This window comes from Spea bombifrons, chromosome 6 (genome assembly GCF_027358695.1).
Source record: "Spea bombifrons isolate aSpeBom1 chromosome 6, aSpeBom1.2.pri, whole genome shotgun sequence".
In the NCBI taxonomy this organism is placed as follows: Eukaryota; Metazoa; Chordata; class Amphibia; order Anura; family Pelobatidae; genus Spea; species Spea bombifrons.
In genome coordinates this window covers 26,280,596-26,306,991 of record NC_071092.1, presented here as the reverse complement: position 1 = coordinate 26,306,991, position 26,396 = coordinate 26,280,596, and the positions used below count along the sequence as shown (strand labels likewise).

The 26,396-nt window shown below is 37.6% G+C and overlaps 1 protein-coding gene across 6 annotated transcripts in view; it reads right to left on the bottom strand.

The window, feature by feature from the left end:
• Positions 1-1,414: 1,414 nt before the first annotated feature.
• ATP2B2 (ATPase plasma membrane Ca2+ transporting 2) overlaps positions 1,415-26,396 on the bottom strand; it is a 121,428-nt gene continuing 96,446 nt past the window's right edge. For 4 of the 6 annotated variants that reach the window (XM_053470169.1, XM_053470170.1, XM_053470171.1 and 1 more), the window contains 13 exons: positions 25,319-25,533; positions 24,458-24,700; positions 21,395-21,636; positions 19,933-20,167; positions 18,899-19,078; positions 18,550-18,637; positions 18,055-18,161; positions 17,571-17,762; positions 14,774-14,987; positions 13,642-13,853; positions 12,946-13,053; positions 12,215-12,397; positions 1,415-3,030 (listed from right to left, as the gene is read on the bottom strand). In XM_053470169.1, the coding sequence (XP_053326144.1) occupies positions 2,719-3,030; positions 12,215-12,397; positions 12,946-13,053; positions 13,642-13,853; positions 14,774-14,987; positions 17,571-17,762; positions 18,055-18,161; positions 18,550-18,637; positions 18,899-19,078; positions 19,933-20,167; positions 21,395-21,636; positions 24,458-24,700; positions 25,319-25,533 (2,531 nt within the window). In that variant the 3' untranslated portion in view covers positions 1,415-2,718. Of the gene's footprint in view, positions 3,031-8,339; positions 8,395-10,645; positions 10,815-12,214; positions 12,398-12,945; positions 13,054-13,641; positions 13,854-14,773; positions 14,988-17,570; positions 17,763-18,054; positions 18,162-18,549; positions 18,638-18,898; positions 19,079-19,932; positions 20,168-21,394; positions 21,637-24,457; positions 24,701-25,318; positions 25,534-26,396 lie in introns of all 6 variants that reach the window. The other 2 variants (XM_053470172.1, XM_053470174.1) reach the window with 2 other exon arrangements.

Sequence of the window (26,396 nt, the reverse complement as noted above, 5' to 3'; positions counted from 1 at the left end):
GCTTTATAGTTTGCATCCCAGCAGATATTGTTGGACTCGTTAGGCCCTCAGTCATGCAGGGCTTCATGCTGCCCAGCCTTCACATAAGTCCCCAGCAATGAACTTCATGTCCACCACAGCTTTATATATACAGGTACATTGTGGGAAGATGAACAATATATTGTCGCAAAAATGATTAAAAAAAAGAGGGAGTTCCATTTTTCTAGGTATGTCTTAAAAATAAAAGTATAACAAACCACGTAAATTTAAAGTGAAAGAAAGGTAGATTGGCATTTAGAAAAGAAGGCTGTTAATAATTATACTTAATAACTCATCATTTTTCTGTATATATAAATATATAGCATTCACACGTCCTCATACTTCACTTTTAACTGCTTGTTGCAACATCATAAAAAGAAAGAAAAAGACAAGCTTAAGAATAAATAAGGAGCCATGTAGGATATGGCAACTAGAGCGATCGTGGTGTGAAAACATTTGCCATGTGACTGCTCCACATGAATTACTCTGCACCAGAACTGATCCGGGTTTGCCTTGCTGACCACATACCGTGTAGTTATGACATAACATTCGCCAAATCTATGGTAAGAAGAGTATGTATATATATATATATATATATATATATATATATATATACATACATACATATACACCGTGGATGATTGCATTACTTATAATACAATGTAAGTGTGTGTGTCTAAATATGCCAATATCCATATAACAATAAACATAAAGGTGTAAGCGCACATGCCCCAATACACAACCTTAGAGTAAATTTGTATATATATATACTTGCATAAAATATGGTATAGACCTCTCTTTTAGTCCTGTAAATTGAGACACAGAGAGATCATAGTGTTGTTTATATAGAGCCTGTTCTATATATGCAAGTATATATATACAAATTTACTCTAAGGTTGTGTATTGGGGCATGTGCGCTTACACCTTTATGTTTATTGTTATTTGTATTATTTTAGTGGAAATTTAAAGTGTTTTTTTCACGAGGTGTGTTATAAGTTGCACTTTACTTTACACTTACTGTTAATTATTTGATTTTCTCATATATACCAATATGCACGCCTAAACACTTTAAGCTAAAATGAGTTCCAAACATATTTCATGCCAGTGTTTTTATACTTCATGCCAATTGTTTATCTGTATTATTGCCTTCTCAGCTGCTATAAATTTACAGTCTCATCGGCAGGAAGATTGACAATAGGTTTTCTTGGCCTATAATTTAAACCTCAAAAACAATGACGTCCATTATAACATAATCTAAACTTCCAAGGTTAAGTGCAGTCTTAGGGTAAAGGACTCTTTAGGACTCTGGTATTGCGTGTTTCCATCACAATGTTTAACTTGTCTGTGTGGTGAAGAATCTACATTCATTTTTGGACAAAAAAAAACAACAAAATAGTTGAAACTGAAACAAGGCAACATGCCAAAGTATATTTTTCTTTGAGTGTGTATCTATGGTTTTCAAGAAAATGTACTTAATAAACAACCTTTCAGCACATAAGCATTTAAACATCATATTGAAGAACAGGGCCGGTACATGGGGAATTATTGCTTTCTAACCCCCTTACAGGGGAAAAATAATGTTAAAAACAGCTTACATTCTTACAATTTGTCTTATTTATGGCATTTGTGCCACATAAATTTCAATGGCAGCTGCAATCCCAGAATTGGGATCTTCTGTTGAAGACATCACTTGGCTGGTTAGATAAAGATATGTCCATCCTGCTTCAAGTTAAGTTGATGGAAATATATCTTATGTACATCTTCTTAATGGAATGCTTTGCGTGGATACATGGACTTCAATCAATGCTGCTTTGTGCATTTTTTCCACCACAAGTGGTATACATAAATAAACATAACTTTTTTCGTGCACCCTGCTTGCATTAAGTTATAATTTACTTTTTTTTGTTTGTTTTCTTCTTTTTTTATCATCTTACCTCATATAATTTGTCTTAAGGGAACAACAGATTCCCTTCTCATTTGCATGCATAAAGGGTTTGTACACATAATTTGCAATTTCTCCCCCCCAAAGTTAACATTACAGACTAAAAATGTATTTACTGGTGGACGGGTGGACTGTGGTCTGCCCTTTGTGAAGATATGCCAATATACACATTTTTCCTTGGAGTTACATGAAGGGGTTTATACATATATACACACGCATATACGGACATATTTCTCCTATATAAATCTTTTATATATGATTGAGTTCCTCTGTCCTTACTGGTGCAAATCCACTGTGCAAGTTGAGCTTTGCAACTTCAAAAAAGGGAAAAAATAGTAATTCACTATAAAGGATTGTGAGCATGATGATTTTGCCTATTAGCAATCCCATGCCTCATGTATCAGTTAACCAGATAAATACTGTTGACTGGGGAAATGTTCTCGCTGAAGTCTGTCCCACATATAGAAACGCCCAGAAGCATATGTAAAAAGTAAAATGATAAAACCAGTTGAGAGAAGGTGTACATTCATGCAGGAACATGGTTGGTTAGTGTCTTCTTCATAGCTTGTCTTTCTATTCCAGAAGGGAGCGTTTTATTAGGGCATGTTGAAAACTGCCACATTCTCATTTCCAGAGCTGCCTGGACCAGTGTCTTCCATTGCTGGCCACTAAGTGTTGAAACATCTTCTTTAAGCCAGACATAGGTATTGTTAGCATGATTATGAATTATTAATTTGCAGTTGTTATGCCAACTCCAGCTAAAGGGATGTCTCCAAGCTATGTATAGGGCTCCCAGGACTGGAAGAGGTAGCTGATTTGCTTGTATCTGTTGTGAGATTAATACCGCTGTCAATAGCATTGTTGTTTTTGTTGGGTGAAGGGGGCTGGCTAGAGTTTTGCTTGAGGGCTGGATCTTCCTCCAAGTCTGTGTCATCAATGAGAGGGATATTAGGCTGGGAGTCTTCAATCTTAAATTCTGGATGGGTCATGAAGTTGTGAATTGAAGTTCGAGAGTCTGGTTTTTCTAAACCTTCATAGAGAGAGCTACGGAATGCCTTCACGACGCGGATCTGTATGTGGGAAGGAAAAAGGGGATAAGGATAGAGAGGGGAAACATAATAAAATCGAGTGAAACAAATAAATGAAACCTCAGTATAAGAAATGCAGCAACATAAGTGTATTAAAATGCTTTTTTAGAAGAATAAAAGCAGCTGATGAGTAAGTACACAACAGGCAGCATAAATTCAAGATGTCTGCAGGCTAGGTTTCAATAAAAAGGGAAAGCAGCTCAGTGTTGTGCTTTTTCATCACCCACCCTTCTAGAAAGAAAGAAGGAAAGAGAGCAAAATGAAAAGAAAACATGAAAACAATGTTTAATGGGGGCTTTAACAAAAGAAAATAATGTGGTGAGATCACTGACAAAAAATGTACATATTAACACACATGGAAAAAGCAAAAAACAACACCGGCATGGTCACACAGTTTGGATACAAAGATATAGAAAGACGTTGCCATCACAATGCTGTCCCACTAAACGCTTAGTGGATTTTCTTGAGATCCAAAGGAAGAAGGAAGGTGCATTTTTGTCAGTGGTTGTTGGTAGGATATGTCAAGTGAAACATGTAAAACATACTTTTAAGACCAAGAAAAAATCTGGTGGTCTCTGGGCAACGCTGGTCTTATCTGTGTTATTGATGGCCTGAGAGACAATCACCTAGCATGGAAGTTACCTGGTTATTGACTTTTCCCCTTAACTTTTGTGAGATGATATTGAAGGTTATTTATGTGTCTAAAATCTAAAGAAATTGGGAACAATCAAGAGCCTCGCAAGTTAATTATTCACCACTTAACTCAATTGGAAATAAACTTATTCTCAACTTGGGTAAAACTTGCAGGTGTCTAAGGCACGGCCAGTTAATGATAGATAAGGGATACCATGGGATGAAAATGTTTAAGAATGTTCCTCTCAAGACAGCATGTTGGATGAATAATAAATCACAACAAATAGGCCCCAAAGTTCTTTTTTCATACAGCACTACCAGGTTTTTCCTTAACAGGATCTCAATATGATGGAGCCTCGTAGAAAAGTAGTAGAAGGGGACACAGAAAGAAACAAACAAAAGCAAGGATACAAAAGCAAATTAAGACACGTCAGCCACAAGCAGACGACAAACACATGCCAAAAAACATAAAGGGGACACAGGTATCACAAGAACACAAAGAACTGGCACACAACAGCTACACTTGGAGGCCTGGATAATGTGAAACACTGAATGTTTCGAATTTAGTATGTGATTGTTGTAGTATCTTTCTGTTTGCTTCAACATGCACAAATAGTAAACATTTGAGTATAGGCCCAATGTTCCATCCACCAGATTAAAAATTCATTGACAAATAGTCTGATGCTGGAATGTCCAGATCAATTTTAGCTCATTTTTCACCTGTGTTACTTCTGTTTTAAGTGTCTCTGTATTAGTAATTATGTATGTGTATATAGATACATATACATACACACATATATACCTGTATATTTCATCTAATATTAAATATATTTAAACTAATTATATATATATATATATATATATATAAAGTATTGGGTAGAAAAAAATAGGCAGAACTCATCTGATTCTGCACATTGAAGAGAAAGGTGCATATTAAATTAGTAGGTACTGAGGTACTGTTACTAGAGAGTTATTAACCCTAACAACATAATTGTAGTAACATTTACCTATTTGCTGCTTGTTTAGTATAAAGTACCGTATGTTGCTCATGACAGCACAAGAAAGTGGTTTTGTATAGAGTATGATTATGTGGGGTATGAGCTTGCATTTACATTTCATACACATAGGTAAAAGGACTAATCCATACTCCCCAACATATCATAAGTAGTTGTTGAGGTGTAGCTAGGGGTGGGAAGTGGATGGGGCTAGAGACAGGAGAGGGTAGGGTCAAGCGGGAGCTGCAATGGAAGTCTGTCCTGCAACATGACATAATTCCATTGGTTTTACAGCTAACTAGGCTGATCTGGGGAGATCAGAGGATCCCCCAACTGGCCAGTGTTCTACAGTGTCCAGAAGTGGGAAACAATGGGGCAGTTCCCAAAAATTGGGACTGTCTCATAAAAAGCTGGACACTTGGAAGGTATGCTACTCACAATGTAATAGAAAGGACATAGGCTGGAACTGGGTTGGTTTTACTCTCTAAAATGGAGCTCAGAAACCATCAGGGCATGCTTTGGAAACAAGCACATTCTAAGCGTAAGGAGGCTAATACTTTAATCCATTATTATTCTCCATTACTAAAAATAGCATAAGCCAAGTATTGATTGTTCAATTAATAAGCACATCAATTAATCAAAGCGGGATCGTTCAGTCATGTAAAATATTCATATTTCATACTCATTGTCCTTTGTATTATTAGTTCTAAGTGCACCTGTTGCCTACATAATATTATAATCAATAAATATATTTTTATACTAATTTCCGGATCCCAGTCTGTCTAATTGTTTCGGGGGTACTTGGTTAAAACATGAGGAAATACAATATATGGACCAAAGTAGTGGGACAATTGACCATTACACCAACAGGGACTTTAATGACATTGTATTCTAACTAATATGTAGTTGGTCCCCTCTTTTGCAGCTGTAACAGCTTCCACTCTTCTTGGAAGGCTTTCGAAAAGATTTTGGGGTGTTTCTGTGGGAATTTTTGCCCATTTATCATTTTAAAGGAAACATACCAAGACATTTTGGACAACGCTGTGCTTTTAACTTTTGTGGCAACCCCTTAGGGAAGGCCTTTTTTTATTCCAGCAATGACTGAGTCCCAGTGCACAAAGCAAGCAAATATGGTTGGATGATTTTGGTGTGGAAGAACATGACTGTCCCACACAGAGCCCTGACCTCAACTCCATCAAACACCTTGGGATGAACTTGGACTTAGATTACGAGCCAGTTCTTCTCATCCAACATCAGTGCCTGACCTCACAAATGCTCTACTGGATGAATGGGCAAAAATGCCCACAGAAACAGTGTTGGTGTAATGGTCAGGTGTCACATTTTGTCCATATAGTGTATTCACCATTGTTTAAACGAACAGAAGCCAACAGATAAATAACAAATTACTTAATCAATGACTTCTACAGCCTTCAGAGTTTCCAATTACAGCAATAGGTGTACTACAGCAATAAAGATGGCTACTAACATTACCTACACAGTTTTATACTGAAGTCCCTTTTTGAGAAATGAAAGGGACAGTTTACTCTCCCTGACAGCCCCTCTAAAGAAGAATGTATATATAATGACTCATATGCATTCTTCAAAAATGGGGGGAAAAAAGAAAGAGCGCTTACCTCAGGTAAAAACTGCAGACCGGCAGTCAACCAGTGGAAGCAAAGCACTCCCATTGAAGTGGGGGGGGCTGTCATGCAAGTGCGTGTGCACAAAGACCAAAGAGGTTTTGTGAGTTCTTTAAATTACATTCTGCATTAACAAACTGCCTACCCGTTGCAAGAGGCGCACTGGCGCATTGCTCTGATTCAAAGAAGTTTTGATCCAACGTTGTGTTTTTGACTGCTGGTCATTTCTTACTTTAGAAGTCTCTATGAGCCTCACAATGCTGAATTGACTTACCATTCGGTTACCATGTAATATCGTATCTAACAATACGATATTTGCCTAAAGGTTTGTGACCGACACTAAATCAACAGGAATAGAGCAAGTGAAGCTCTATCATGAACAAAATGGGGTATGCCCTTGAAATATCACATCAAAAAAGTATGTAAAATAGCAGTTTTCTTGAGCGTTACCTGCCAGTGCTTTATACCGTGACATTTTCAACTAAACCTTTTTTCATACCTATTTAGTCGTAACTACCTCAATGTTACTGCTCAATTTACACTGACATTCTTGATACAAAGTATCCTAAGCAGTATAAAATGACTTTTGTATAGTGTGAACGGAATAATTGGATTGGATACAGCATCTAACCTGAGGTTGTGACGGGACAACGAGCTTTACTTCCTATGCTAGTTAAATGTGGCTTGTTTTGAGGATTTCACAGAAAAGCACATATATAACTTTGCTCATTCTGTTAATTGTTTTACGGCATCACTTAGTGAATCCTCCTTTTTAAATCATGAAAAACTGAATGCGAGAGCCAGGTAACAGACATTTTAAAAACAGTGACGTTGACAGACAGGGGAAGACAGGACCCTGTACTAACGGGACCAGACACATCATCACTGACGCAAAACCGCTATAGACAAGAATACTACAAGACAGACATCGAGAAAAAAACTGCAGCTGCCACGCGTATTACAAAACACCTTTCTTGGTCCGACAGCTGCAACAAATAGCCATAAAAAGTCGATCTTCTGATTTCCAGGTTCTAGCCCTGTAAGTTAGACTGGTAATACTGGTGGTGCTGGATCAAAATGGGGAAAAAAATAGTTCAGTTTATTTATGACACTACTACAAATTATTGTTATCCAAGACATATATCCAAGCATGCTCTCCTATATCTTCATTGAATCTTTCGAATGTTGAATGATTTGCATTTTATGCAATTTAACTCAAATGTTATGTTTAGCTTGCATGAATATCAACAAGTTTCGTGTGAGCTATATAAATATAAAAAATTATATTTCAATTTTTTTTGGAATCAGCATACAGTTAGCCAAAACTATTTAACAAAAGTCCACCAGCCAGCAGACCAGGGCAAAAATGTCTTGTAGATATCGGATGTTTTTCCATATGGTGTTTTCTTCCCAACTTGCCCTAGTTGTGCAGGTGTGAGACTTTCTCAGAAGCCACCTGGAATACTTAAACATCTAATGAGGTGTGTTCATTCATCTGCCAAGTGTCTTGTCAAATGCTTAATGCCTAAAGAGGCAGACACCTTGTTGTTTTTCCCCACGCAGGGGCATAAACTTACTATGCACTGCATATAAGTTTACTTTTTTTGCACTGTACAACATTTTATCGAGGTTGATAGCCTTCTAAAAGATAAGGTCTGATGAATACGCATTCACATTCATGAAATAATCACAGCTTGAGGCCTTGATGGACTGCTTTCTCTTCATTGATCTCTTACTGAAACTCATCAGCCTGTACAGAATTTCATCTCTGTGTTTAACATACTTTAATTTAAAATGTTCATATCCCCATATCCATAGCTGCCAAAACTCTTCTTCTTTAAAACCAGTCATAAGACATCCAAGAAAACGGATGTTCCAATTTGTTGGTTCTCAAGCATTTTGTCAAGAACCCAGGAGGTCATTTTTTGGGCATATACTCGAATGTTTACCCCGGCTTCGCCAAGACGAAACCGTTGCAGTATGAGTCACATTCATTTCAGGCTCAATGTTAAAGACTCACAACCTCTTTTTATTTCACTCTCTCTCGCTAAACCTTTGGTCCAGTGTTCTCTAGCCCTCTGAGAAAAACAAGAGAGTGGAACAGGTTCAGTCAGAGAGCAGAACAGCTTGAAGAGAAATTTAAATGATATACTATACCCAAATCTATATTGGGAGACTAAATTAATTTAAGTAAACAGCTAGTAAGAATATCATTCCCAAGAGATGCCAACTGTGTTTAATGAGCAATGTTTAGTGACTACAGACTACAGTGATACTGCTGGAGAGCAAAGGCTTAACATGCAACTATTCATTTACAGATATGTAGCTAGATTTAATGCCGTAGATAGATTTACCTTTAGTAAATGAAAAGCAACCATTGCATATATTGCAATGAAAGTTGTTTTATATATATATATATATATATATATATATATCTATCATTTTTCCATTGCAGCCTTTGCAAAGATTACCATTCACTTGCTTGTAACAGATATATCTTTAGCACTGAATCTAGACCAAGGTCATTCCTTTTTTGTTTTTTTAGTATTCCTGCCAATTTGAATGACATGCAAAATACATTGCCCATAAACTGATCCACTTTACTTTCAGCTCTCTGGACATTCAGGCACAATCTAATCCAACCGCTATATTTCTTCTTAACTCTTTGAGTGACCAGCAAATCTCAGGGACAATTGGAAAAGTTAGAACTGGCCAAGCTCCACACTGAAAACTTTAAACAATGGCGACACTGTATAAACATCAACCTCAAATGGTTAACACCTTATGCAGTAAATATGGGATAATAATATCAAATAATTCGGTAAATAATGTTAAGGCTGTTATATGAGCAGGCCACGTCAAGTAAAATTCTCTAAAGGTTAAAATGTATTATTTATTTCACTTTATTTCTAATGAAATCCTGTTGTGGAATAATGATGGTAATAAGTAGTTACCCGACTAGGCTTAGTATTTACTATAAGGTCACAAACTTAAGTTAAAAGTAGGAAAAATAACTATGCAGATATTCTTCCTTTTGAAATCTGGACACTGTGGAGTTATTTTTAATAGATTCTGTGAAGAATTGCTCATGTTAGAGTCGGGGTTGCCAACATTTTCTTAAATGAGAGCTGAATATGATTTGTTAATTGAGAAAATAAGTATGGGGGGGTTCATTTTGAGAACTAAGGGTATATTTTAATGATGTATTGTTTTATGTTATTAACACTGTAATTGCTGTCATTTTATTTATTTGAGGGCTTTTTACATTAGATATAGAATGTGCTGGTTTCTCTGGATAGCCAGAGGCGATATACTTTGCCGCTGATGGACTGCTGCTAGTTCGAGGCCTTCGAGGGAACACAGACTGAAAACGGGGAGCTTAAATGAATTCATCTTAAAGCTTAGGGTCATGTTCAGGATTAATATTACAAGTTGCTACAATGAGCATATGATGATTTGCTTCTATGCTATTAAATTAGTAATGGGAAGCCATTCATTTACTTTACTAAAATAGATGTATTTCCACTTTACTTTGTATTATATGCAATATAACCCAAATACCTCCTTTGAAAATTGCGTGAGAATCATGGCAGTGGTGAGCTGTTTGTCATATGTTGGTATGGCAATCTAATGGTAGACTGAGAGCCATAATGTGGCTACCCCCTAGCTACCCAGATGCATATCAATGTTATCTGTTGAGTTTGCTAAATGGCAAAGGGAAGGATAAGATACCTGCAAAGAAGAGGGTATAGAGCTCGCAATATATGAAGGGTAAAGTTTATGTGTGATTCCTGCACAGACACAGAACACACAGAAGAACTTGTGTGGAATTGGCATATGGTAGAATATAAAGATTTGGGACCTTTGGGTCAGTGACCACGCCAAGGATTCTAGTTGTCCAGAATATTTGATTTTCAATATTTCTTCCATATGTTTTTTTATAACAATGTAAGGCTTCTTGTCTAATAATTTATGTACATATTTCAACTCCCTCATTTGTTTATGCGTAGACATGCATGATATCTAGGAATCAATCATTATTAAGGAATTTAATTCACTGATGGTTTGATATATCAATATGTTACTGCAGTTGCTTGCAAAAAAAATAAAAATAATAATAATACTAGGACTTGTGCTAATTTCATCCATTGGAGTGCCATTCACAGATTAGGGGGCACATTAGTTTTGCTTGATTAAGGACTCTCACTACCTGCATTTTATTCCCTACAGGAAAAGCAGAGAGGAGTAGGAGGAGAAGAAGGGTGCTGAAGTAAACTTATGGCCAGTTGGCATATCTGTGGATCTGAGTCATTAAGAATATACACTCACGCCCTGGTGCAGTTGATGTGCTGGTAGGAGAGGAAAGAGCATTGGATAACGATACGTGACTAGGGCTAGAAATATTGGTTACATCCTGGTTCTGGCTTGTGGTAGAGGACTGTCTCCTCAGAGCACCCTGAAAGGAAGCGCCGCTCTTGAAAGTATTCACTACTTCAATCTGCAACGGAGGAAAGAATGAGATATGGTTTTTTCCCCAGGAAAACACTCTACATAACAAATGACAAAAAAATCAATGAAAAAATAATAATAATTAAAATAACAGCAGACAACAATACTTATGAAACACAGAGACACACACATGAAAACACAAAATGGCAAAGTGCTAAGAACACAATACACACACTAATAACAAACTAAAAAATACTACCAGATAATACAATGGGCTCATTACGTGCCATCCAAAAACTTTGTGTGGCCGGAATTGAATAAACGTAAGGGGCAGAGCCACATCATTTTTCAACACGGTAAAAAAACAGTCTACATAATTTATGACAAAATGTTACATTTTTATTTGACTCTGTGCTCTCCCATTCTTGCTAGGAATAAAAAATATTGTCAAAGATTAATCATCTGTGGAAAAACATTTCACAACATAACAAAATATTATGTCACACCCTATTCTGCCTCTGAGAATGTTAATAGTGGCTTGTTTTTTTTACATGCAGGGCCGGGTTAAGAGCATCATGGGCCTGGTGCTGAGGATTTGGGTGGGCCTTTTTATAGAAATAAATTAAATAGACGGAATAAACAGAATCTTAAATCCTCAGCATCCATGTGTAGTGGATAAAGATGACATCAGTGCTACTGAGATAGTATAGGAAATAATCTTATATAAAGGGATTGGGAGTACATCAGTACACTAAAAAAAAAGTCATCATACTTTTTTGTGTGTTTTTGCTCCTTTGTGTATCGCCCCAGCCTGCTGCCTAAGTCTGGGTTGCTTGCACACTGTGCGAACAACTTCTCTTTTACCACCCAGGGAAAAAAAGAACACAGCAGGGTCATGTGACGAAACGTGACTCTGCTGGGTTCCTGCATCCACTGGGTAGTACAAGAGACGATGCTCGCCCACTCACAGGTAAGCAGCGGGCGCCCGCGGACGTGAAGCAACTGTGACCCCCATGACTGCTGTTGCCACAAGCTCAAAGGGCAGTTGCTTTGGGCCCCCAGTGCAGCTGCCCCTTTTGCACCGCCTTAAAGACGGCCTCATGTGGCCTCGGGTTTCCGGATGGGCTAGTCCGGCCCTGTCTGGGCCTATTTTCAGGTGGGGGCCTGTAGCTGCAGCTCCATCAGCCTCTCCATTAATCCAGCCCTGTTCATATGAATTAGAACAAAGTAAACACTAAAATAACCTAGAAAAAAATACTAATGCACTACTCGCAGGCCATTCATTAAAGGGATGATACATGAAAACTTTTCCTTTTATATAGAAACATGATTGTTCCAAGCCTTGTTTTAGGAGTCTGTTTCTGCTTGCTGTCAAGATCTGGAGAACTGTGGAGATACTAACAAAAAGGTTACTCCAATTGTTCAGTAGTGGACCATACATCAACATACCTGTGTCTGAATTCTGTTGAGTCCTCGGAACCAGAGAATCTGCCCACGCCTCAGCTCTCTTTCGGCATGGTCAATTTCTTCCACATCCTCATTGAAATCCTCTTCAGGAATCTCCTCTTTCTGAGTGAGGTGACCAGCTCCCTTTAAGAATTTCAACCTACTGGTTGGGATGCTGGCAATAACCTATAAAATATAAAAAGTAAAGCTGGTTAACATTGGTTGTATTCCAGTAATCATATAAATGAAAAACAACATGTAGCAGAGCAATAAAAACATCTTAGCTGCTCTTTCATTGTAAGGGCAAGATAAATGCTCCAGGCATCATATACATTTTAATGCATAGGATACCTGTGTGGTCCCTTTACATTTTCATGGTGTTGCTTTTGCAAATACATGGTCGATTCTGCACAACCCTCTCATATACATTTGCTCCTTTCCCCACTCCCCAGTGTTTTGCGTGCAGGAGGTGTGTTCAGCTGAATACATCTCCCTGGCCATTATATACTTCCCTCCGGCCAGCTATAGCGCTGGCTGGGCGAATGCTGCAGGAAGGGGTATCATGCACCTGCACAATAGGGCTCCCATTGATTGCAATGAGAGTGCTTTCGTGCCACTGGTTAGCTGCTTCAAGAATAGATAAACTTGTAAATACCTGTATTATATACACATACATACAGGCAATTGTATTATATAAAACCTGCTAGACACACAATAACTATGATAAATAATACCTGGCCCCATACAAGTTCTCCAAAGCCAAGAAATATGCACCACATCCACTGGTCGAGTTGTAAAGGAGAGCAACTAAATGGCTTTCCGCCGAATTGGACAATCACAATCTAAAGAGTAAATACAAGACAAATAATTAAAATTAAGACAAAACACATAGTTTTAAAAATGAGGAAGCTACAACAATACCTCTGAGTACGTCATGTTGAATGGACAGAAAAGTGCTGGGTAAACCAGCAGCTAAATACTTAAAAAAAACCTTACCTTTACCTGTAAAACTATATATAAATAATGTATAAATATAAAATATCTTCTTTATTATATTACTAAATTTCTGCTTGCAGAAGTTTCCAATTGTAGCTGAGAAAGATTCTAAAAAAAATTGTCCCTGTGTCCATTTGGGTTGACAGTAACTCTAAAACACATAAAAGGGTTCAATATAAATGGGAACCAAATCTGGGAGGTAAAGCCTTGACTCAGGGGCTTCAATGTAATGAAGAAAAATATTTTTTGCTGAGAGGCTGGTGAATAAGTGAAGTCTTACATGAAGTAGAAAAACTGGTAGACTAGATAGTCCAAATGGCTCTTAGCCACCTCAAATGATATTTCAGTGTGAAGCCTGTCTGAAAAGCAACTCTTTTGGGTCTAAATAGTATCATGTATGTATTGTGTGCCTGCTCTTTAAATTCAGATATTACCTGGATAGCGAAGGTGCCTAACACGATGACACAGAAAATGGGATTTTTGAATATGCCATCAAACACATTACGCTCTCCGTGGATCTTGCGAGCATTGATCTCATTGAAGAGTTGCATCATGACGAATGTGTTGAAGATGATTGTATAGTGTTCAGACGGAGGAGAATGAAGAGGTGCATTCCTTCCACTGTCGATACTAAAGATCTCTTCTCCTAAAAACAATTGTTCACAAACATTAAGTTCTGGTTGGGTTGGTAAATTGCAATTATCTTTCTTTCTAGTTCTTGTTACGTTCAGGAAAGAGGGGCATCAACGTTTTCTTTACGTTCTTTTTTTTGTTTTACAAAAGAAAGAAACATAATATGAAGAGTTAAAGAACTGCAAAATGTCTCACAAAAAGTTGCATTTTTCCCTTTTCATGTTACTAACTGAAGGGACATCAGAAAGACATCGAGAAATGTGGTGGGTCATGCAAACAGCGGTATATGCCAACAATTAGGAGTGGACAGCAACTTGAGGCATTACAAGTAGCAGATATAAAAGTTTAGCATACAGATATACACAGTGGCCGGAAGGGACAAACTTTGTGAAGGGTGTACTGGCCAACGTCTCTCGTCATTATCCTAATTTAAAGTATATGGGATATACAGTGAGGTTGGTCATCTAGATCCCAGAGGGGAACAGTTTTATGTCCAATTCCAACTTCTCTTGTAGTAGCTCAATGTTGTGGAAGTCTAGCAGGAGTGAAAAGATAATTGGCAGGCTTTGGGTAGTTATGACAAACAGCACAAAGTATGTGTTATGGTTGGGTAGGGTAGTCTAGGTTGTTTCTTAGCAGTTTTTTGGCCAAGGAATGGCATTCGGGAGCCACAGACATGTGATTGTTCTAAGGGGAGCCAACATTTATCAACATTTAGATTCTGAGAACAATCTGATTTCTTTGAACATAGAACAGGTTTATGACAGTATTGAGTGAGCATTGAGAATGTAAATTATGGAGCCTGCTTAGGTTAACTATGGTGTTAGTCCTAGGAAGGTAGTATAATTGTTGTGTGAATAGTAGTTCAGCCCCGGGAATAATCAGGCCACGTCGTCATGTAAATTACTTACTTATATTTACTAAGTGTCTTACCAACAAAGAGGAGTGTAAATATGAGTGTGAGCTGATACACGGCATGGCCCAATATGTTTTTCATCATTGTGCTTGAAATCAGAGGTTTGTTTCTTCCATAAGGCTTTCGTAGGAGAAGTGACTCTGTAGGGGGCTCTGTTGCAAGTGCAAGAGAGGCAAATGTGTCCATGATGAGGTTAACCCACAGCATCTGTACCGCTTTCAAAGGGGAGTCCTTGCCAATAGAAAAAAATATTGTCTATGAGTGACAGGACGACAGCATTCTGGTACACATTAATAAACATCATATGTACACATTCATTCGTTTTGATTTTGTGTTTTACACTTATATTGTATTTACAGTTGTTACAGCATTGCATTCAATAATTATATTTATGAACGTAAATATTCTTGCAGATTATTTACAGATTCCCGTTTTATAGACTAGCACTACATATTATGTATTTGTAATTGAAACAATCCTGGTTTTTGTTTATAATTCAACCTGGAAGAAAAAAATAAGTTGATGCAACCTCAGAAACTTATATATGCTTTGGGTTAATGTATACATATTTGAGACTCTTATGTCTCTAGTACAAACAACATAAATGTCAGTATTTTTGGCAATGGATTTTATAAATACACATTATACCGTATGTAGCCTTCATTCTACATTTTTGTATATGTTCACTTTCTTGAAGTGTTTTTGCTAAACCAGGAGTCAAAGGCTATGACTAACTTATGCATTATGAGAGGTCAATCACATTGAGCCTCTCCAGCAGGAACGACTCAGACATCCCCGTATATTACATAGTTAACTCTCACATTTACCTTGCATCATGCATACAGCTCAGATTTTCTATCTATCTATCTATCTATCTATCTATCTATCTATCTTCCCACATATTCATTTCACTATTCTATGTCAAGTTTGTATTCTCAATACAGATTAATATTTACACAAACTTGATATCCTACAATAGGAATTTGATAGCAGATAAGAACCATTTGGCCCATCTAGTCTGCCCATTTGTGCTGAAGTCAAGACTCTTAATCAGTCTTTGTCAGGATCAGGGCCGGCCTTAGGGGTGTGCGACCTGTGCGGCCGCACAGGGCGCCATGGCAACAGGGGCGCCGTCCGGGACTTAAATTAAAACACTGTTTGGTTTTTTTTGTAACTTTATTTAACATCCTCCATGTTAAATAAAGTTTATGAGAAGGAGAGAGGCAGAGGACATAGACAGTCTGTAAAAGCAATCGCATGCACGGAACAGAGGTCACTGCACAATCGCAGGTTTGTCATTGGTCCTCTTGGGACATCTTGTAATGACCTATCTGGTATGTCATGGGTCATAAAGGGGTTAAAACCCTTTAAGTATTTTAATGTTTCTGCCAAATATCCCCTCTCTCTTCCTTTCTCCAAGCTATACATATTGAGATCCTTTCGTCTTTCCTGATAATTGTTATGCTGCAAACCATTTCAATAGCCCTCCTCTGAACTGACAAAATGTCATTCTTATTATTTATCTAACACCTCTGGTATTTATATCTTATATTTTTATTGTTGTTTGGTATTCAAGATCTTTTTCTCAAGACAGTTAAAGAGATCTTTTTCTATTAAAGTTGCACTTTTCCTATTGGGTTGCTGATTATAGTTGTGATTGTTGCTCATCCATAACAAGCAGATGGAAAGCCCTAGAGATCTCCTATTTTGCATTAGTTTCCTCCTGAGTTACTATAGGGACCTGATAACAGATGAGAAAAAAAAACAATAACAAGCCACATTAAGTTGATCTGGACCTGCAATCTTACTTGGCACCTCTCACATGCTAACAGCGAATGGAAATGTTCTTGAGAAGCTGTTTCTGTTTATAGAAAACCAAAAGGACTCCCATCAAATACACACACATATTGTGTATACAAAGTAAACTGCAATACAGTATCAGTGGCATCACTAGGGTTGGTGTCACCCGGTGCGATGACACATGGTGTCACCCCCTCAACGTGCGTGGTGCCATAATTCCTTCTCCGCCGTCCAGTGGTGATCTGCCAGTGCCAGGTCTGCCTCCTCCGCTCCGGTTGCGCCCCGCTATGGTAGGGTGATCCCAGGCAGATTACACTCTCATAGCGTTCCCTGCCTGGTGTGGTGTCACCCCCTGTAAGGTGTCACCCGGGTGCGGTCCGCACCCCCCGCACCCATTTATGAAAAACAGCGCTTTTAAAGAAACAGATCTAATAGTGAAAGAAACCTTTAGGTACTCTTCATTAGTCTCCTAAGAAAAGCTGTTGAAAATAATTCTAGAGAATAATACTAGAGAAGGACAGGTAAGGTTAGGACTGAGACCACTTGCAGGTTATGTGATATGCATTAAGAAAGTGTAAGAAATAAAATCTATATTTCTTTAAATCATCAACGGTGCAAGTGTAGAGGGATATGCAGTTTAACTTTCAGGCATTCATTGCATGTTTTTTTTTAATTAAAAATGACATTATAGAAATTCTTTATTGATTGTTTCCGACCTCATGCTTCACTCCGTTCATTTTATGCTACTGGTCTTCTGTATTGGATAGTGACTCTTCCCATAAGAAGCCACTAGATGGAGGTGATACATTAAAACCAAAACATCAGCAAATACATTTGCTGGAGATCACTGCATAACACGCAAATCCAGGGAAACTTGGAACTCATGTTCATACTTGCTCTTCAGCGTATTTTAATTGTAGAGGATCACAACCTGATGGACTATTTACACTTAAGGCTAACGATATATAATGGTTTGTCTAATAATCCAATTAAAGATTCACCCATAAACCTTACCTGTGTAATGCAGGCCCCTGTAAATGCTACAATCACAGCAACCACATTCACGGTTAGCTGAAACTGTAAGAACTTGGAGATACTGTCATAGACGTTGCGACCCCACATTACAGCCTTCACAATGCTGCTAAAATTATCATCGGTGAGAATGATGTCAGAAGCTTCTTTAGCCACGTCTGTGCCAGCAATTCCCTGAAAGAACAGAAACAACAAGCTAATGTACCCAATCTGTTCTAATGGTTCTTAACCCGTATCAAATATCTTCCCTGTAAGTTGGCCCATAGGTCAGCAGGACCTAGTCAGCCTAGGCCACAATACTTCATTGCTTTATTCTCCACACCTTGACATATCTAGGTCACATAATGTAATGTAAATAACAGAAAATTATGAAATTGTTTATTGGGTTGTTTTTTTTTATATTTTGAAATCCTCATTCATCCGCATTGATAACATTCTGCTCATTTAATGTAGAAAATCAACGTACCATTGCAAACCCAACATCTGCTTTCTTCAAAGCTGGCCCGTCATTGGTTCCATCACCTGTTACTGCAACGACTTGCCTCTGCTCAACCTGTGTGCTGTCTATGATGCCTACAAAACAGAAACTTTGCTTTAAAAAAACACTTTATATTATTAATGTTCCAAAACCAAGTTTGGAGTACATGCTTATAGAGGAAAGATTCAATATTAGTAGCAGAGTCGGCCCATGGACCGTATTACCTAAGAATTCTATTTCAACACTATTGGCTGTCAAATTAAGGTGTTCATAATTAAATGCTATGTTCATTAGCTAAGTTTCCGTAATCTTCTTCGTCAAGAAGAAATTTGTCAAACTACCGTACTATGGGTTGGATAGGACAACTAAATTGTAATACTTCATATACTAATATGTAATTAAATATACATCACAAATGTGTTTTGAAGATCTCATAAATACGTTTCAGTTGATATTTCCTAAATATTACTCTTGGCAAAGTACCTTTAACCAACGTGTGTTTGTCAGTAGGTGATGATCGTGCCAGAACACGTAACTTGGGCCAGAGTTTATCAATCCGTTCTTGTTCAATCTAAACATAAAGATTTATTATTATAAATTATTATTATTTATTTATTATTTTTCAATTATAAACATATATATATATATATATATATATGTGTGTGTGATCTTTAGATCAAATGGATAAAGGCAACATCAATTAAAACAAACAAATAAAATAATGACAAACTGAGGTTCGATGAAAGACTTGGCTACATTTTTCATAAGTTTATGCCTCAGGTAGGGATTTTTTTTACATGCTGTTGCTTGTAACAAGTAAACGATAACATACCTCCCCCTTCTCATTGCGTATTCTTCGATTAAATTCCTTCCCTTCAATGCAGAGAAAGTCCTCTCCTGGGTGTAAAATGCCACACTTAATGGCAATGGCACGTGCTGTATTAATGTTATCTCCCGTGACCATACGAACCGTGATGCCAGCTCGCTGGCACTTTCTTATGGCTTCAGGTACCTGCACATTATAATAATAAAAGAAGATAAAACAAAAAACAGACATCCTTAAATATTCAGTTATGCTTATCAGAAGATAGTATGTGAAAAGGGAATATACGCATACAAACTGCACTCATGCGTGTGCTGTTCGAGAAACATGTGCTGTTTGGAACACTGTCTCTAATGTTGTCATTCATACTGTCGGGAAGAGCTAAGGTGTGCCTGAAAAGTCAATTTAAAAGATCGCAGATCTTTGGTCAAGCTATCGCCTTTAAGATGACTGTCAGAAAACATGGAGTTTAATAATCACTGAGGAGACAGAAAAAAATCCACAGACCCTGACTAATGACAATTAAAGGACTTCCTGTCATAAACAGTCATCTCAGTGAGGTGTTTCTTCAGCGATTACATCGCTGTATACAGTACCGTATTTAAAGATTTAAAAATATTTTCGATTGAAGTAAATAACTTTTTGCCAAAAATTACTCAAACAACAAAGCTCAACAATTTGGTAATTGAGTACCACCTGAAGCCATGAGGACTAAGGAAGGAAACATAAAGTGGGATGAGGGACTGTCCCTCCAAAAGAATATATATGTCAAAATGATTCAAGTACATTCAAGCATCATTTTGTGCACAAACTGAAATAATACAAATGTCAATGTCCTAATAACTAGGTGACCATACATTTATTTAATAAAAGGAAATGTGGTCTGTTCTAAATAGCAGAATAACTATTCTCACTTCACATTAATTTGTTGGGGAGCATATGAAAGTTTAGTGCGTATCACGCCCTCACAGGGTTGCTAAAACATTGCAGTTGCTATGTTACATGGAAAGCTGTTATTCATATATGTCGCGAACACACTGTACCTCTGGTCTAACTGGATCTTCAATACCAACTACAGCAATGCAGGTCAGATCGGTCAAAATTTCATTCTCATTGTCCCAGTCGGGTTCAGGGTTATTGCTGAAATCCCGGTAACCAATACAGATTGTCCTCAGCCCATCACAGGCCATGGGCTCAATAACTTTCTTTACCATCTCATCCCGGTCTCTAGGCTTGAAGATACGTGGTTCTCCTGCACCATTCAATATTTTAGAACACCTAAAAGAATGAGAAGGATATTATTAAATCATCTTAAAACTCGTGCTACTGCTTATACATATTTCAGAATGATTAAATTCAGCTATAGAAAACAGTTTGTGCTTGCTTTTTTTCCAACAAGCACAGTACCTTGATTTAAAAATACTTTACATCAGAAAAACTGAGGTCTCCTTCCAAGGCAGCTAGAATCAAGCAGCCTTCGATGAAGAACCATTTGATTAGCATGGATAAATATCAAATCCCAGGATACGTGCTACCTATTTAAGATGGAAAAACATAGCACAAGCTTATTAAGTATATTAAACTGCAAAATATATGATATGGGAGGACTGGGAAGTCCTTTTAACATTTGCTAAAAAGGTACTCTCTAGGACTTGACTCCAGTTGCTCACATGCTAGCAGTAGCGAGACAACTCACAGATTCAGTAATCTATGACTTATTTGCGATGGCACGCGACTTTAAATGTTGCCAGTTATGTGTGAGGACATGCAAGTTCAATCTGCCATGCTTGCCTGAATCAAACTATCCCCCTCGCAATACACATTTACAAGAAAAGTAATAAATAAAATAAACTATACCAGTGGTTAATATTATAAAAATCTCCCTTTTGGGAGGCACAACCCCCAAGCTATGCCTCTCCTTCACTCCCATCCTGGTCCTGGTGCAATGAAGGATGTTAAAATGCAAGTTGTGCCTACGACGGACATTACCCCCACAGCTATTTTTCAATCCATTGCCAGCGACAAGTGTTTCTCTGGCAGGTCTATGGTTTCTTTAAATGAGCTGAAAATGGAGGAGTGAAGGCTTTGTGAATCATAGCTGGATTGGGCCCTTAGAAGGTGAGTGAATCCTTTTTTTCTTTCTTTAATTTAAATTACAAGTGACAACATAAAGTGTGCTTGGATGGACCCCCTTCCAGGGTTACTTATGATTTTTTTTTAAATAACACTCTCCAGCACACATGGCAGGTACAGGAGACACAGTTGGCTTTAGTGAATTTTTGCCAATTCATCCTTTAGTAAAAAGACGTCAATGTAATATGCATTATACAGGACAAGCTCAGGCCTTGTAGCCAGAGAAGACTGTCATTCTTAGCCCTTCATAATGAATAGTGAAATAATGAAACAGAAACCATAACTTTGCTGTTAACTCTCCTTTTACTGACAGAACCTGATGAGTCAAATACATTTGACACAATTGCTGGTAATACATAAAGTTGGACTTACTTTTTTAGAATAATCTCAGAGGCACCTTTACTAAACATTCGGTAACTGCCATCTTCAAGTTTAATCACTGTGCTCATTGACTTTCTGACAGAGTTAAAGGTGTAGACTTTATAAAGTTTCTCCTCTGGGATCTGATTCCTTATTGTCTGGTAATCCCTTTTCAGGTCCAAGACAAATCCCAATAAACCACATTCTGTTTTGTTCCCAACTTGTCGTGGAAGGCCTCCTTCTTTTTCTGGAGGCTAGGAGAAAAAGGAGACCAGCTAACAAAAGGGTAAATATACATTTTATGGGGTACATTATTAAAAAAGATTTCAGATTTTATTAACTCATTGTTTGTGGTAAAATTGCAGACCAACATATTGCATTATTTAAAAGAGTGGTTTTTTTTAATCTATCTGTGATAATGGTCATTTCTGAAATTGATATATATTGTTTAAAAATCTGCCCCCTTTTCTGGTGTATCTGTTTCAATTATCTACCTGTCATCAGCTAGCATTCTATACACCCTTACATTATGTGTGAGTCTAGGATTGTGTTTAGGGCTCTGCCATCTGTATGTTCTAATTTCAAATATTTAATAATGTTAATGGCAGATTGGTAAGGTCACTCTTTTGTAACTAGCTTTGGCACATTAAATATGGAATTCTCCTTATAACATAATGCAAGTCTACTATGGGACTTTTTGGTATCCTTTTTTTCCTCAGCCCAACAAGAGTTTTACAAGTCACCCCACCAAAACCGAAACATAAACAACCCAAAAGGAAGAGCTGGTAGATATTATGGGATGTAATCAATTTGGAGAACTAGAGGCAGGTAGAAATAGTTGATAGAAGCCTATAAAAGACCTTTAGAATTTTGAGTTAGTCTAAAGTAACTGACAAGACTATATCCAATGAATATCCAGTTTCATTAACAGTAAGAAAAACCTCATGGTTTACTTTCAAGATGTTCAATCATCATATGTGTTGTTTCAGAAGACAAGGTTGTGGAGTCTTTTACATTGGTATACCAACTCTAATTAGTACAATTTACAGATGGCTGATTGAGTTGCATGCAGTCTTTTTAGGAAGGAGCTGGTTAACATTCAGCCTCACAAAGTATCGACTCTTGTATTTCTTCATTTTTTAATTATTCATTGAAGAAGCTTTCACTTCAATAAGCCATGAATTATAAAGGGCTGACCAGTGCTAAAGACAGGATGCAAAGGGCAGTAACATGACCCTTTTCTCCACTTATTCCATACATAATTATTTTGTAAAATTCAGTTTTGTTTAACCATCTAGTAATGTCTAGGGTCCTGAAGGACGGAGCTGTTTTTTGTACCCTTTGTAACAATGGCTGCTTTAACATTGTTGCATTGTTTTTATTTAGCTGTAATTTTTTTCTCTCTCATTTGCTGTACCCACACAAATTATATACTATATGGGCAAAAGTATTGGGACACCAAACCATTACACCAACAGGGGCTTTTATGACATTGCATTCTAAATACATTGACATTAATATGTAGTTGCATGTATGTAGTCACCCCAGGAAGCTATAACAGCTTCCACTGTTCTGGGAAGGCTATCCACAAGATTCTGGAGAGTTCCTGTGGTAATTTTTGTGCATTCACCCAGCAGAGCATTTGTGAGGTTAGGCACTGTCATTGGATGAGAAGGACTGGCCTAGTTCTTCAAAACCTAACTCATTTAACCATGTGCAGTACCTGTATTTAGCCTGCAAGGGGAACTCAAAGTTCTCAGGAGGGTCCACCATTGCGTGAGGCAACATCTCTCTATAGCACTTGTGTTCCTACTGGGATGGGTTTTCAGTATCAATGAATGATATTGAGGCATTTCGGCAACACAACTGAGCTTAGGAGGTCATCGTTAATTACCTAAGCTTTTTTAAAGCAGGCAGTTCCTGCCATATTGCTGCTCCAGGCAGTGATGAGCAGTTTTCTTACACTTATATAGATAAACCAAGTATTTAGAAATGGGAAAAATTCTGAAAAAAATGACAGTTTTAACAGTGCGGATCAAACTAAATATATATAAATATATTTAGGTATTTGTCCCGATTTCGGGAACATCCCATATGACATAGTATGTTATGTTTTTGCATGTAGCAGAGTTAAAATTGAAACGTCAATTTTATGGGTTTGTTTTGCATTTATTGTTGAGGGGTCTTGGAGTGCAGATCCACAGATTCAGGATAGAAAATTTTCCCTGGAGTGACCTGAGGCTTTTAGACACCCTTCTTACTGATACCTCATTTATATACATGTGACATATGCAGGGCCATGAGACCTGGTGTAAAAATTGTCATGGGGCTCCCCAACTTCAACAGCTAGTCTGTGCCATCATTGTCCCCAAACAACTTGTCTGTGCCTTCTTTGTCCCTTGCCCCCCAACATACATGTAAACACACAAATTACACACTCATCCTCACTAACACACACTCCATCTCACCCCACTTACACATACATGCTCACACACACATACAATAACACATCCACATTGGTGTGGTCCAAGTCGGAAGGACCCTTTGTAAACTATTTTGAATTGGTACGAAAAAACAGGAACAAAGGATCGCAGGGGTCACACCGGGCTCCCTAGAAGCACGGGTCCCGCTGCAATCCTGCAGTTACACCAGTGGATGTATGCAAACGTTCATCTTTTTGTACTATTTTCACACTCCCAAAAATGTCATGTGACCATCCAAAGAAACTTGTGTTGAGTTGTGACTGATCTACATATGAGCTGCCAGCATGTTAGGAACCCTATTCTGCACTATGCTGCAGGATCCATTCAGCAGTCCCTTCTCATAGGCAGGGATCGGATAGTTCATTTCTGCGGATCCTTCTCTCTTCCATCACCGGTCCCATGCATGTTAACACACAGGTAAGCAAATAATGGATTATTCTTATTCTTATTAGTCACTCATATGTATTGTCTATACATATATGATTCTCACAAGTTATAAAGTATATACCAATAATAGTCTTAGAGGTAATCACATGATGAACAGAATACCTTGAAGAATTTCTATCCCAGGGAACTCTATGGCATTTCTTACCAAGACTTTGGAGGTGTACGCACTGTTGATACCAATAGCTTGCACCAGAATATCTAATGTTTTAGCAGGAAGAGTGTCAGGGTCTGGGATTTCCTTATAGTGGGCATCTCCCACAAAGGCTTGCACCACAGTCATACGATTGGTGGTCAGTGTGCCAGTCTTGTCAGAGCATATCGCGGTTGCATTCCCCATCGTTTCGCAGGCATCTAAGTGCCTTACTAGGTTGTTATCCTTCATCATTTTCTGAAAGAATAGATGACACAATTTATTTTTCCTTTAATTTTGATCTTTTGCATACACCAGCAGTCCTCTTGTCAACCAAACTGATTTACACAATTTTAGAAGATAAAAATGCCAGGGTTAAAATAATAACAATCTTTTAATTATCATTCTTGCAAACAAAAAAGGTAGAAATTAGGAAATTCCAGTCATTATATACACTTTAGTGCACATGATGGCTGTGTGGTCCCTTTGAACTTTCATGATGTTGCTTTAGCAAACTCTTGAGGGTGGGGGGGTTCTGCCAAATCCTCTATATGCATTTGCCGCCATCTTTTTTTAATGCAGGAGGTGCATGTGATATACTCCTTTTTAGAAAATGTAACAGTTGTGTAAGTGATAAGCGCTACTTGAACACAAATACATATACAGTATGTTTATATATATATATATATATAATCAATAAAGGCTGCTCAACAAAAACACATAGCAACTTTGCTGTGTTTTCAGAAAATTTGTCCTGTTAAAGATTTATTCCCCACGTCTATATATTAGAGCAAAAGAAATGTTACTGATCAAATGTACACACTAATATATAGTAGAGTTAACTTGTAATTCATCCAATGACACACAAATACTTACTTTTACAGAGTAAGCCAGAGAGATTGTGACAGCCAAAGGAAGTCCTTCAGGTACAGCTACCACCAACACCGTTACACCGATGATAAAAAACTTAACAAAGTACTGAATGTAGATGGGCGTGCACTCTGGCATCCACTGCTTTTTTTGCACCACAAATGTATCAATAGCGAAATAAAGAACCAAGATGATGACAGTGATTGCAGACATAACCAAACCTGGAGAACAACAAATTTATAAGTGCCACAGAACACATTTTACATTATTGTCAGTACAATGAGAGTGGAAGAAATTTCTAGAAAAATTGCTTTTCCATGTTTTGTACTTTTAATTGTATTAGTTTGTTAAATGTATTTGTTATTTTAAAGCAATACTGTCATTTTTTAAGTTCTTGAAAGTTTTAGTACACTAAATGGTTTTACATGTGCGTTTACATATACAGTCATGTGAAAAAGAAAGTACACCCTCTTTGAATTCCATGGGTTTACATATCAGGACATAAAAACCATCATCCATTCCTTAGCAGGTCTAAAATTTAGTTAAATACAACCTCAGATAAATAGCAACACATGACATATTACACTGTATCATGATTTACTCAACAAAAATAAAGCCAAAATAGAGAAGCCATGTGTGAAAAACTAAGTACACCTTATGATTCAACAGCTTGTAGAAACACCTAAAGCAGCAATAACTTAAAGTAATCGCTTTCTGTATCGGTCTCTCATCGTTGTGGAGGATGCTTGGCCCACTTTTCTTTACATTTTATTGAGGTTTTGCGGGCATTTGTTTATGCACAGCTCTCTAGAGGTCCCACCACAGTATTTCATTTGGGTTCAGGTCTGGACTTTGACTGAGGCCATTGCAACACCTTGATTCTTTTCTTTTTCAGCCATTTTGTTGTAGATTTACTGGTGTTTAGGACCATTGTCCTGTTGCATGACCCAATTTCGGCCAAGCTTTAGCTTTTGGGCAGATAGTCTCACATTTGACTCTAGAATACTTTAGTATACAGAGGACTTCTCTTGACAAAACAAGCCCAAAACATCACCCACTACCACCGTGCTTGACAGTTGGTATG